At 40.5% G+C, this 13697-nt stretch overlaps 1 protein-coding gene across 5 annotated transcripts in view; it reads right to left on the bottom strand.

Annotated features, from left to right (window-relative positions):
- Nucleotides 1-13697, bottom strand: part of dennd1b (DENN/MADD domain containing 1B) — an 89203-nt gene that overhangs the window by 46381 nt on the left and 29125 nt on the right. For all 5 annotated transcript variants that reach the window (XM_057325052.1, XM_057325051.1, XM_057325050.1 and 2 more), the window contains 2 exons: nt 4969-5018; nt 4070-4189 (listed from right to left, as the gene is read on the bottom strand). In XM_057325052.1, coding sequence (XP_057181035.1) covers nt 4070-4189; nt 4969-5018 — 170 coding nt within the window. The remainder of the gene's footprint in view (nt 1-4069; nt 4190-4968; nt 5019-13697) is intronic.

The following is a 13697-nucleotide window of genomic DNA, read 5'->3' as shown; positions in this document are numbered from 1 at the left end:
TCGCTGACACTCACGTTTTAAACATTCCAGCCACGGCTGCGCTTTGAGGAGTGGGATGAATTAAAGTATTTGGTTTCTTCAACAAAAACAAGACCGGACCACTGTAGCCTGTAATAAACGCGAGATCGGACGGTTTACAAGCATGCTGTGCCCAGATGCACAAACTGAGCCTCATCTTTGTACATACAGTCACTACAGTACAAGACAGCGTTTTGGAAATTTCACTTTTAAAAATGATACGCTTTATCGCTGTGTATTAACTAATCACACAATAACTCGCCAAGAGACGTTGTGCGTGTTTCAGCTTGACAGGATCTTGGCGAAATTGACAGGCCTTTAAAGATGGAACACAGCCAACGTGTTGTTTTGGCTTGAAGGTTGCAAAGAACACACACCATTTATTTTGTTACGCAACCCGGTTAAAATAAAAACGCGGCCTGCAAGCGGGCTCTGACTTTTTCTTTTCTAGTTCGTGGGCGACGATTACAACGCGCGCTTTTACACCACACTTCGCGGAGACTCGTCACATCGGCTATTCTCTTCGAGCAGTCACAAATACTTGATTAGTTTAATTGGCAAAGATGCGACACCAGAAGTTGAAATTAATGGATGAGTAGAAATAAAACACTTCAGAAAAAAAAAGAAAAACAAAAAAGGTCTGATCCCGGCTGAACTACAAAACACACGCAGTCTTGATTGGAGATCTTTTTTTATCCCTCCATGGGTCAGTGAGCTCTCCAACAGACTGGAATTAACAGACAACAAAAACACGGATAAGTGTATCTAATGCAAATTTTCATATTGCCGGCTCCGCGGAGGGGGCCAGTGGCACGCCGTTCCCAGGGACGTGAGCTCAAGCGCGAGGCTTTCGAGTCTGGCTGACCATTAACCTAAAACAATCATCTCTTAACATGCCGATATTTTGACGTGCACAACAACGGTCGCAAACCAGGTCACACTATCCAAATTAAATGTCCATGCAAATCACGGCCACACGAGAAAGATCCGAGGCCCTGACTGGCGCTTACAAACAAACAAAAAAAATGTGTTTTGGTAAGCATGACGCTTTGTTTAAAACATCACAATCGACCGACACCTTGCTCGAGCTACTTTCCCGCACAACAAAAAATCATTATCTCCCTCTTGTTTAAAATGCGAGGCTCCTGGATGCTAATCCTTCATTTTTCACAAGTGAAGGGGATTTAAATGAGAGCCTCTCCTGTCAGAAAGGCACGGCAGGCTTGGGAGAACACAAGTGCTCATTATACTCTTTATCCGGTGCATGTAAATCTTTCGTTTTTAAGTCGAATAAATCACCACAGAGAACACCTTTCAAAAAATTGGTTTTGTTTTTCATTTAAAATCATTTAAAAAAAACAGGTACGCAATTTTTCGGAACTTTTTCTAAACGGCTGAGAGGATCTCTTCACAGCTAGTAAAAGTAAAAACGTGTTTGTATTTGGCAAATCCTCTGATAGAGGACCATTCATCACTCTGAACCGTGCCGAGATGAGCCAATCTCCATGGCCCTTTTACTGTAGGTTCTCCAGCGCCGTGTGTATTCAGAATAAACCAACTTATCTGCGGCTTACTGGCAAACCCTAACAAACCAGAGCTGCCTCCTTTCACGGTCAGAAGCACCTGATAAGCCCGAGCGAACGGATTGATAGCTAAACTGACCACCAATGAACTAAAACTAAAGTGTGACTGAGAGTTCAACTTAAATTGTTTACAACACTTCTTACGAGATTGATCACTTGTGAAGAGTGAATGGATTTTGTTTTCAAAATACAGTGGGGTCCAAAAGAGACCGCAGTGAGGATATCATTTTGAACCTGGAAATGTAAGATTTTGTAAAATGTAAACAAATGTAATGCTATAAATGAGTAACAATTCATGGGATTTGGCTTTTATTAAACGCACTACAAAACCTTTGTGCAAAAGGTCAGATTTCTTTTGTGTCCACTGAAGCACAAAAGATGCTTTTTGGAACGTTCTCAAATCATGCTGGGAAAACGTGGATCATCAGGTTTTGGGTAAACCCCATGCCAGCCCGAGTGCATGATGTCATTAAAGAAAAAACGGGCCGTTTTCACTGACTAAACGACATGAGATTAAAAATCTAGCGTTATATTTTAGAAATGCCAAGAAAAAGAAAAATCAGCTCCACTGTAAATCACAATGTCCATTTTGAAATTCAACACACTGCACATATGATCCTATGATATTCCTAATTTGTCCTATACACATGTACGATCTAATAGCCCTTTAAATCACTGTGCATCCTAAATCACCAGAGGAATTCAGAAGCTTTAAAAGCGAGTCAGCTCGCACCTTGTTTCCTTCCCAGGATGAGATACGATTACACCTCCACCTTCCTGTGCTTAATGTTCGGCGAAAGGAAGGAAATATAACCGAGTGACCACTGACTGAAGAAAACCTCTGCCGTCTGAGCGAGACGCCAAGTCGAGTCCCAGCCATCAAATAAACCGGCCGAGAGAGAGGGTCTATTTCATCTAGGGTCTCGCAGATGTCCGAAGGCTATTCGCTCCCGTCATGACAGAGTGTCCGAGGGCTGAATGGGTGGAGAGGGTGGGGTGAAATGGAAGGGGTCTGTTTTTGAAGTGGTTTGGCCTGAAGGAACCCTGGTCTTTTTGGCCTGGGCTAAACCTGTAAAGCTACAAAGGGCTGTCCACATAAAACTGTCCCTCTCATTAGGCAACTTCCTCGTGTAAGCTTAGGTGACAATTTTATGGCCCCAGCACTTCAACAATCGCACGGACACAAACTGTTTTAATTACTTTTGTTTTATATTCAGATGGAGAGTCAAGAGTGTAAAGGTGTGCAAATGAGTTTATGTATCTACTTAAAGAAGACCAGAAAATTATCAACTTTATACCTATGATATATACTATAAAACAACATGAACCTTGTGTGCGTGTGTGTGTATATATACAGTATACATGTGTGTTTATTTACATATATTTAAAAAATTAAAAAGTTTTTTACTTTTAACAAACTCTCTCACGTTAAATTTTACAAAAAAATCAACATTTATATATACAGCACATACATATATATATATATATATATATACTGTATATGTATATACATGCACACACACACATTTTTTTAACATCTTGTTTTCGTATATATTTAAAAGGGGGTGGAATGACAAAACTTTATTTTCCTACGTGTTCACACACTTTCGAAACAGACCACATAAACAAAGAGCTCTATGGTCTTAAACAGAAAAAAAACTTTCTTATTATGAATGAAGGAAGCCATGCAAACTACTCAGAATGCATAATGAATTTTATACATCATATGTCAAATGAATTAGCATGTAAAACTCAGTGAAAGGGACAGGGGAGAGACTCTTGCTAATTGGCAGCGGGGCTTCATGCATAATTATTGGTGAACCGTCTCTGGCATGCCTGTGTGCCTGAATAACGAGGGAAGAGAAAGAAGGAAAAAAACAAAGGCCATCCAGGCCGGGGTGGGAGGAGGAGAGATCTCGACAGCGGCTCATCATGATGATGATAAACCTGCGATTGTCCATCAATACCGTGTAGACGGAGGGAAAAAATGATGATGTGTCCCAGTTGTGCTGCTCTGAATTACTAAATGGATTTGTATTATTAAAAACGGCAGTTTACTGTTGTTTATCCATTTTCAATGGGAGGGTTAAAATTCGACATAAAAGCAATTGTCTTTATTACATTATATCTCCTAGAAATGTGTTGATTTATTTGTATACTGTGTGGATATAATTTCATGAAAAAATGTTGTCGAGAAGTGTTATTTGTTTGAATTTGCATTCAATTGAGAATGTGTTTATATATTTTTACCTTTTTCGAGAAATGATGCTTAATCATATCAATAATATATTTATGTTAATACCGCTTACTTAAATAAAAAAATAAACATTTGCACATTTTTTGCACATTTCTTTTGTCTAAAATGTTTCATAAAAAATAACCACAATCCAAATGTTTTTGTTTAAATGCAGACAAAACACACACACACACCAAAACACAATAAATGTGACGCAGCAACGATGACTTACCTGAGCAAACAGATGCAGACCCTGCAGCCGGATGTTAATCGACAGAATCCAAACCTCTGCTTGCTCTCAATGTCTGTGAGCACAAATGTGAAGTTCTGGCCCACCTGAGTCTGGGACACTCTGCACAGATGCCACACACACAAGAAAATTTCACATAAATCACCTTTTAATAAAGCTTACTGTTCTGCACACTTAATACTCTTTAACGGTTAATACAAATGTGTGAAAAAGATTGAGTACACTTGGTTAAATAACTTTTAGCATTACCAAATAATTACAATACAGCAAAATGTACTCATATCTTACTCAAAGCAACAGCCTATGTATTAAAATAGAAATGGCATTAAAACAGTTTAACAATTCGTGTGATTTACACATTTTCAGATTCACTCCACAATTAATAATGCAGAAAAAATGATTAACCTTAATGCTTATTTTACACATTCCAAAAATAACAGTGTAGTTCCTTTCCACTAGATGGCAGCAGTAAAGCTTCAGCTGAGAGGAAGTGAACTCACAGCACATATATACACAACTTACAACAGCACTTTTTCATTTCCAACAGCACAGCTGCTGTGCAAAACAAACATACATTTATTTAGTAGATGTGCATAACATCACGCCTGTTAGGACAGACATGTACTGTATACACACACATTGTTTACAGGAGGTGGAGATCTTAATTTCTACATTAAGTCTTTAAATCTAAGACCCCTTAAAGATGACATTAAGAATAGGAATCAAATGAGGTGTGTGGCCCCACCCTATGAGTCACTAGAGTCTCTTGTGTGTGTGCAAAAGCGTGTGTTGTATAAACAACATCCGTTTTTCCCAATTCACACGGTCATTAAGTGTTATTTTCTGGAAGCGTGACAGAGGTGAATGCGGGGGAATCCTACCTCTCCACGTCAAACGGGAAGCAGAACTTAGGCAATGTCTGCAGGACCTCCTAGAGACAGACAAAACATGAGAATGACATTACAGACCAATTATTCACATTGCAACACTACAGTATCACATCTGCAAATACGGTCAAGACTGGTTGTGTGTGTGCATCTCTGTAGCTTTACAGTGACAGACAGTTAAAAAAATTAGTCATTCCTAAATGAATGATTTAAAGCTGCGATCTGAAACTTTTGACCCTGACCCCATATCGCCATCTCTGTGTGACACATTAAATTGCAGGTTTCTTTACCTATACCGACAATTCAACTCATAAATCACCATTATTATAAGCTAACTATTGCAAACCTAGATGAGAAACTGAAAGGAGAGTACTTTGAACATTTATGTAATTGCTTAATACCTGATTTTTGTTTATTTTCAACCAGAAAAAGTGATGGATGACAGCTTTTAATCAATGTATTAGTAAATTTATTGAGAGAATTAAGAGATGTAAGATACGCCCATTTAACAATAACAATAATGCTAGATTTGCAACTTGATTTCTTTTAATTTACAGAATTTTTTACATTTTCTGAAAAAATGTTGAATGTGCTTGCACGAAATTCCACAATAATTTTGGGTTGTTATGTGGTTTGTTGCAAGGGCGTTGCTGGGAGGTTGCTAATGTGTTTTAAATGGTTTTTAGGTGTCGCAACTCTAGATGTCCATTTAACATTTCAATTTAGCTTTAAACATCCAGATGTACAGTGTTTTGTTTTAACGTCTGTGAAGTGTTAAAAAATTGAAACACTGAAAGTGCTTTTTAATCTTGTTATTAGTTCATTTAAAATGAATGCATGTTTTGAGGAATCATTCAATCCCACAACACAAACAGTGCAGTACTACTACTGATGCACCAAAGTTTAACACTGAACAAACTCCCCTATGAGCAACAGCAATTCTTGCCTTATCAAGCACTGCTAACAACACTCGCTAATCCACTCACAAAGAACTTAATCTCAGACAACTGTTCGTTAAGATGAACAATAGCTGACCAATGAGAGCCAAGTAATGAGGCAATGGATTTAAGGGGAAATGACACCGAAATTGCTGATGTGACGGGAAGGCTAAAATAATTAGCGGCCATTAGCTCATGACGCGCCTGAGCTCGGGTAAGGTGCGAGTGCGACCAAGGTGACGGCAGATTGCTGGGACAATGGCTGAGCTACACCGGGGGTTCAGAGGCGGCGAAAAGGGGAAGAAAAGGAGGTTCAGCCTTTAGGGCTTTACCTTCCCACATAGCCCCAGAGGGAGAGTCCGTGCACCAGCAGCATATGGATTTCCATAGCCGTGCACCATATGGGTTGGCCACGTCTGGCCAGGCCTGTACTGTAGCCTAGCCATGGGGAACTGCCAGTGATCCCCTGCTCAAAATATAACAAGCTGCCACCATTCAAAGGAACAGTGTTGTGTGTTTGGGGAGGGGTTGGGTAGTTCAGATGTGACTGTCCGATGTGAAACTTTGTAATCCTATACTCACACCAGTACCTGTGGTTTTGCTGTTTTTGCCTAATTACAGGAATAGATCACTGAAAATGCACATCCTGAAACCTACTTCTCTAAAAAAAAATATTTGTTTCATAAAACACACCAAGTCACACAGGTTGGCACCAACATGACAGAATTTGCCTTTTTGCTTGAACTGCTCTTTTAATTTGGAGCACATGTGTGCTAGCCTGCACACGTGTCTGTTTTTATTTGCGTATATGCAGATGCGGTGCGGATGACGACTGGTTGCTGTTATTCTCGGTGGGAGGTGGCGGCGGTGATGGGAGAAGACAGAGTGAGAGAGTTAGTATGTGATACAGAGAGCGAGATTGAAGGCTCTGGCAGGCGAGAGAAGAACGCTGGCAGAAGCAGAAACATCCTCGCCGTGTCGCGGCGCGGCAGATGACTGTACGGCAGTAAAGCAGTAAAGCTGTCACGCGTACGCAAGCCTGATGCTGCCGTATGTGACTGCTACTATCATTAACTCCTATAGGCGCTTCTCCCGAGTGTTTATGCCAAGATGTGCCACCCTTTTGCAGAAGCGTATGTGAACGGATGCTATGTAAATAAAATTGTCTCCTTCGCAGATGCACAAGTTGTCGCGGGTCCCACATTGGCCTCAGCTATCTTCTCTACGCTAGTCAACGTCGTTCTCTGCCGTCAATCCGAGTTGTTGACAGGAACTAGCAATGAATTTTAGACTGGAAATAACACTTGGACTAGACAAAAAGCAATATTAGCGATGGTGGGTTAGTTGGAACGTTGCTTTGGGGAACCAGCATCTAAAGGATTAAATAAAGTTAAGAAAAGATATAAATATCGACACAAATAAATACAATGATGTGTTGAAAAGCAGAGTAGGGAAAATGTTTTTGAAGTTCACAATTTGCTTCCTAAATGTGCATCACCAGTACCGGTGTTAACCAGCACGCAAACCACGCAAATGCGTAGGGCCCTGCTAGCTTGGGGGGCCCCTTAGTGACCACAAGCGGTTAAATCATTTGATGCTTTTGACGCCTTATCGACCTGCGTGCGCTGCACCGGATAAGTCAAACGCACCTAATAACAGACAGATCTGACTCGGTTGAAAAACTAATCAAAACTTCTAATTCAGCTAGGAGGTTATGCGGTTCAAAGTCAAATAAATACAGGTTATATATATATATACAGTATATACATATATATATATACAGTATATATATATGTATATATATATATATATATATACAGTATATATATATATATATATATATATAAAACATATAATTCCATATAGGGCTACTCAATATTACTGTTGTGCAATTCAAAGAAAACATTTTATTGTGTATGTGGGGGGGGGCTCAGGTCTTGACTTTGCTTAGGGCCCCTAAAATGACGACCCTGTGTATCACATACTAACTTACATTTTTATGAAAGATTACAAATAGGGATGCACGATAAATTATCAGCCATATCGGTATCAGGCGATAAATGGTCATTTTTAATGTTATCGGCTGACAATAAAATTAAGGCCTATATATTACAGCCGATAAATCATAAACCGTTGCCTCTGGTTAAACATCTTCAAATGCAAACTGCTCACAGTTAAAATACAGTACAGCACTGTCTTTCTGTCATGATCATTCACTTACTGCTACAAGCAAAACATTGTTTATGTAGGTACAGTATGTAGATCCAGTATTTATGAATGTTTAATTTATAGGAACAAAAGCATATTTTTTTAATCAGACTGTTATCTGAATGCTTTCTGTCTTGAGACCTGTTAGACTATGCGGCTATTAAGAACATATTTCTAAGTCGCTCTGGAAGAACATCTATAATTTGTTTATTAAATAAAAAATATACCAGAAAAGTTTGAAGGTAAAATAATCATTCACTAGTGTAAAGTAGGCTTGGTACATGATTTTCAGGGGGAAAAAGAGAACTAATGGTTACCTTGTCTTCTGCAGTCAATGTTTTCAAAAAAAGCAGTTGTCCACTTTTTGCCTTTTGTTTCAATCTTAGAAAATGTTATATTAATATTTCTATACTGTATATCGGCCAATATATCGGTTATCGGCTTCCAATCTTAAAGAATTATCGTTACCGGCCAAAATGTACATATCGGTGCATCCCTAATTACAAACATCGTTTTTCTCTGAATAACTGCTAAAATATACAATGTTTACTTTTGGTACATTCACGTCAACCAGGTTTGCATATCCATCCGCAACTGTAAAACCCAAGTGAAAAATTCTCACTATTCTTCTCAAAGTCCTAGTATCTAAAGCCCTGTACGCAAGTGCGTTATGCACCTTCTCGCTGTTTTGCCATTCATTCAGGTGATCAGGGGACTACACCAAAGCGTGCTCTGGGAGGAGAGTCAGATCGTGCGAAAAGGTGGAACGCGAGTGATTTTCGTTCCTGTTGTTTGCTTGTACCGTTCTTTTCTTTCTCTGCCTCCCTCCCAACCATTTTCCCAAGACAAAAGAATATAAAACAGCTAATGCATTTACAACTCACTGGAGGAGGCAGGGTGAACTCTGCAGGCTGCATTATTTATTTACTGTTGAGACAGGGATATCACTCAGTGAGACAGTAGTCTCCATTCCCCCCTGGTCCCACTGCGGAGGCCTGCAATCACAGATTCTTCTCTATCTCGCTCGCTCCTCCGCTAGCTGCTTTTTTTTACCACTATCGCTCCCTGCCTGAACTCCCTGCAGAGGAAGGGAGCTTCTCTTGGGCTGGATGGGAGCAGATCCAGGAGAAGCATAGGCAGCAGATATCAGGGGATGGGCTGCTCTGCTGAGCTCAGGGGTTCACTTGGGTGCCATGTAACAGCTATGGTCACACGTGTTTAATTGGCGACAAGCTTCCGCTCATTGGTGAAGTCTCAGATTTTGAAACGTGTTAGAGGATGGGACACAAGATCAACATTGAGGTCAAGAACTGGTTTTGGTCGATGGAAGCTGGCAACGGTTAGTCATGGGCATATCTGAAATGTCCAAACCCTGTAAATTAAACCTTTCAGAAAGGTTGCATTAAATGCCACAGTTACAACAAACGCCTAGACCCTGCATGGAAAAGCATCAACAATAACTTCAAATCTTGGACAAATGGACAAATTTAGGGTTGGACATCTGTCATCCACAAAAACACATTTGTGTCGCATTTGTAGGCGAAAAACATTACACACGGGCCACATTCAGCTGCACTGTGAATGTAGCCAATGTTACTAGGTGACGTGAACGTTTCTGTTGAATATTTAGATGGGAACAGCAAGACTGAGAAAGTGAGAGGAGAAAAAGAGAAATATGTTGTGAGAGGGAACTAAGCGATGCTGGGTACGCGAGTGAAAAGAATTTCTTCAATCTGTCAATGCCAGAGTTTGGGTAGGGTGGGGGGAAAGATGCACTGTGAGAAAGAAATACTAGGAAAGAAAGAAGTAAAAAGAAGGAATGTGAAAGAAAGGACGAGAAAGCATATAAACTGAGAGAAAGATAGACAGGCATCCAGAGGCAGAGACAAAGATAAGAAAGAAAAAAGAGATAAGGTGAGAGAAAGACTCAAGAGAGAGACAGACAGCAAACTCCCCCTTTCCCTTTCCAAGCTGGTGGGATTCCTCCCCAGGGGGTTCTGTCTTTAAACCTCCATGCTCTTTAAAAATTCTGCCAGCCAGCAGGTCTACGCGGCGCTATGGAACTGTCTTCAGCAGGGGAGAGATGTGTGTGTGTGTGTGTGTGTGTGTGTGTGCGTGTGCATGTGTGGGGGAAAAAAGACTGAGACTGGCAGAACCACCATGCCGATGCCACAGATATCCTAGTGACAGGTTCAAACCCAGTCTTACCACAGGTCAGTGTTCACCTTACCACCAAAACCAATTAAGTCCTCTCTCTTTCTCCATGTGTGAGACTGTAACACATGTAGTCGCCTATGATTGTGTCAAGAATTAAATATACGTATTACTTATGTTTGCATTACCTCAGAATGAGCTATTTCTATCTACATACCACGGGTCCCCTTACATGGAATTCACCATGTCGTTTCTACAGTAGCCCTAAACAGACAAACTGCTCTACAGAGCACATTTCGAAAACGCGTTATCTCCTTCGGCAAAGAAGCGAAAACGTGATGACATCTTAGTCCCGTGTCAGCCCCCGTAGTGCTTCGAAAGGGGAGGTATGAGACATTGGTTGCAATTCGCAACCTCACCACTAGATGCTGCAAAATTTCACAAGCTGGGCCTTTAAAGGGATAGTACACCCCAAAATTTAAATAATTTATTCACCCTCATGTAATGCCAAACCTGTATGAATTTATTCCTCAAAACATAAAAGACCTCACTGACTTCCATTGTATGGACACAAAATTAATCATCTCTCAGTTTCAATGACATGAAAAATGATATCAGGAGTTTTTATTTTGGAGTGAACTATCCCTTTAACTTTAAAACCTGAGCCAAAAATCAGCATATCCATCATAAAACGTCAGTGCAGTTTTAAGGTATCATAGCTTCCAGATATTCCCTATTAGAACCGGCAACTCATGCAACATCACATCAACGGTGCCGAAATAATCTTCTGTCTTCCCTGGACCGTCAAATCTCCAACCGAGCTTCCTTTCATTACATTTTAATCGTGTGCTGCCGGCTTGCTGCATTTGACCCTGAGTTACGCACCTTTAATAAGTGCCGAATTCGCCTCTAGACCAAGGCAATGCGCTAACGGTGTAGCTCTTCCCGAGTTTTAAATTGACACCGGGCATTACATTTTCACTTAAAAAGAGCTGGAAAGAACGCGAGGCGGCTGATTGTGCTTCCTTAGCCCCCATCTTCCTTTTCCTTTCGCGGTTTTCCACGCTGACCCTTAGGTGGTGCGAAGCTAATATTCGGTGTGTGGCACAGAGGTTATTTTTCTCTGGCACGAACAGGCCGTCTGTATTAGACTGCTTAAGGAAATGTAGCAGGTGATGTATTGATCCTCTGCCCACTTAAAGAACTGACAAGTGCGTGACAGGGCCGCTGGGATGAGACATGGGTGCAGTCTGGATATAGAACCTTCACACGAACAACCCTGAGCTTTTCAGCATGAACTTCACTAGGCCTGTAGACACCGGAAACTAGAGTTTTAAAGTGCTACAGTATTTCTGAAATAAAGACGCGAAACGGCCCCTGAGACAAAAATAGTGAAATGAGGGATAAACTGCATTACATTTATTCATTTAGCAGATGCTTTTTACGCTCTACAAATCTACAAAGAGTCTTCAAAGATATGCTTGCAATTATGATTATTAAAATTGTTTAGTTATCATACCAAAGGCTTGTTTTCAATTGATGGAGTACATCCACATGTACATCTACACAGCAGACACGTCTCATTTAAAGACATTTTTGCTTAGAAACTAATTAGAAACGTAATCTGTCAGCAAAAAACTAAACACTTGAAACCAATTACAAACCAAAAACAAAATGCTTTCACCATGCTAAAGGATTCCGAATGTTTTTATGCAGTTGCTGGCCACTTACTGGTCCAAAAAGTCAAAAAAGTCAGAGTCGGATTTAGGATATTTCCCACTTGAAACCTGGAAATAACATCTTGATCATGTAACATCACAACATCAATGTTGCTAATGATTAAGTATGATGAAAACATACAGGCCCGGTTTCACAGACAAGGCTTAGCCTAAGCCAGGACTATGCCTTAGTTGAATTAAGATATTTATGTCACTTTTATAAAAATCCCTTAGAAGAATACATGACTGGTGTGCATCTTGAGACAAAACAAAGGCACTGACATATTTTAAGTTATTTCTGGGCAAGTTATATTCAGCTAAGACAGGTCACACATTCATTTTAGTCTGGGACTAAAAAGTCTTAAACCTTGCCTGTCCGTGAAACCGGGCCTAAAAGTATTTCTTAACAATCCAAGAGCTGTTTGAGAAATGATTTCCGGGTTAAGTTGGAAATATCAAATATCGAGGTGTCTGGATCCCTATAGATGGCTTGGGTTCATTCGTCAATGCAAGTCTATACGATTTTTTCCATTCATTATATTATTCACAAGGTAAAAATCCTATGTCTGAATTCCTTGTGAGTAGCAGTAGCTCTCCTCAACACGCTACAGGATTTGAGGTGTCATTTATGTTCACAGCTCAAACATGACACGTTATGTGCGAGATGTAGCACTATAGGGTTAGAGGTTTGTTTGTTCAAATCCCCAAGTACACGCAATACTAATACCACCACTAATAAACTACAACAGCTTCGTACGAACAACAAGGTTTTGCTTAATTTCAAAAACCCAACGCAGGAGGATATATTCTTCTCCGAAACACTCCGCCATGAATACATTAATGTGACAGGCGAGCGCTTTTCTTCTTAAGAATACACAACTGATATTCTACTGGGCCAAGTCGAGATTCAGCTACATATGCCCGAGAACCGCGGAGCCAGAAACATCATTAATTGAGTGCCAAGTGGCCTGGGGGATTTTCTGCGTTTAAGCTGTCAACTCCCATTGGACCGCGCGATCGCTAGCTCACTCTCGCTCTCTCTCAGCTGTGGCTAGAAGCTACATCAAGCGTGTGGAGGTTCGGAGACGCGCAACCACCACCCCCTCACGTTCTCTCTCTCTCTCTGTTTATCTCTTCCTCTCTAGATAAGCTCCACCAAACCAGGACATCCTCCAGTTTTGGCCGACGACAGCTAAAGCAGTAATGACAAGCGTTTCCTTCCTTTATTGAGGTTTTTAGAGCCATGTACATCTAGTACCTTGTCATAAGCTTTGGGGGGTACGAGCTCCAAGGTTTGTGAGTGAATGCTTAACAATACTATTTTGAATAATTGAACGTATTCAACACTGTGAACGTGCAAGTACTCGGGCAGGCAAGTTCGTAGTGCAAATTTTTAATTTCACTTCACTAGCTGAAGTGAAACTTGGTCTGCAGAGGGAACTAAAAGTGACACGTGACCATCAATCATCTTGTTAGAACCAGTGCAAATATCCCTTTTTAAATAATGGATTGCAAGGCAACGCTTTCCTGATGAACAAGTCAGTGTCCAAGACATGTAGTGTAATGCAAAACAAACACCCTTCAGCACTTATGACACTGCTAACAGATATAATCATGAGCTGTAGCCCCTTTTCTGCTCAAACCCTAAAGTTGAAGGAATCAGATGCTATTGGCAACAATGTGGCTGTAGTGAGAATGCTGGAGA

Source organism: Triplophysa rosa, linkage group LG25, assembly GCF_024868665.1.
Source record: "Triplophysa rosa linkage group LG25, Trosa_1v2, whole genome shotgun sequence".
Classification (NCBI taxonomy): Eukaryota; Metazoa; Chordata; class Actinopteri; order Cypriniformes; family Nemacheilidae; genus Triplophysa; species Triplophysa rosa.
This window is presented reverse-complemented; position numbering and strand designations above follow the sequence as displayed.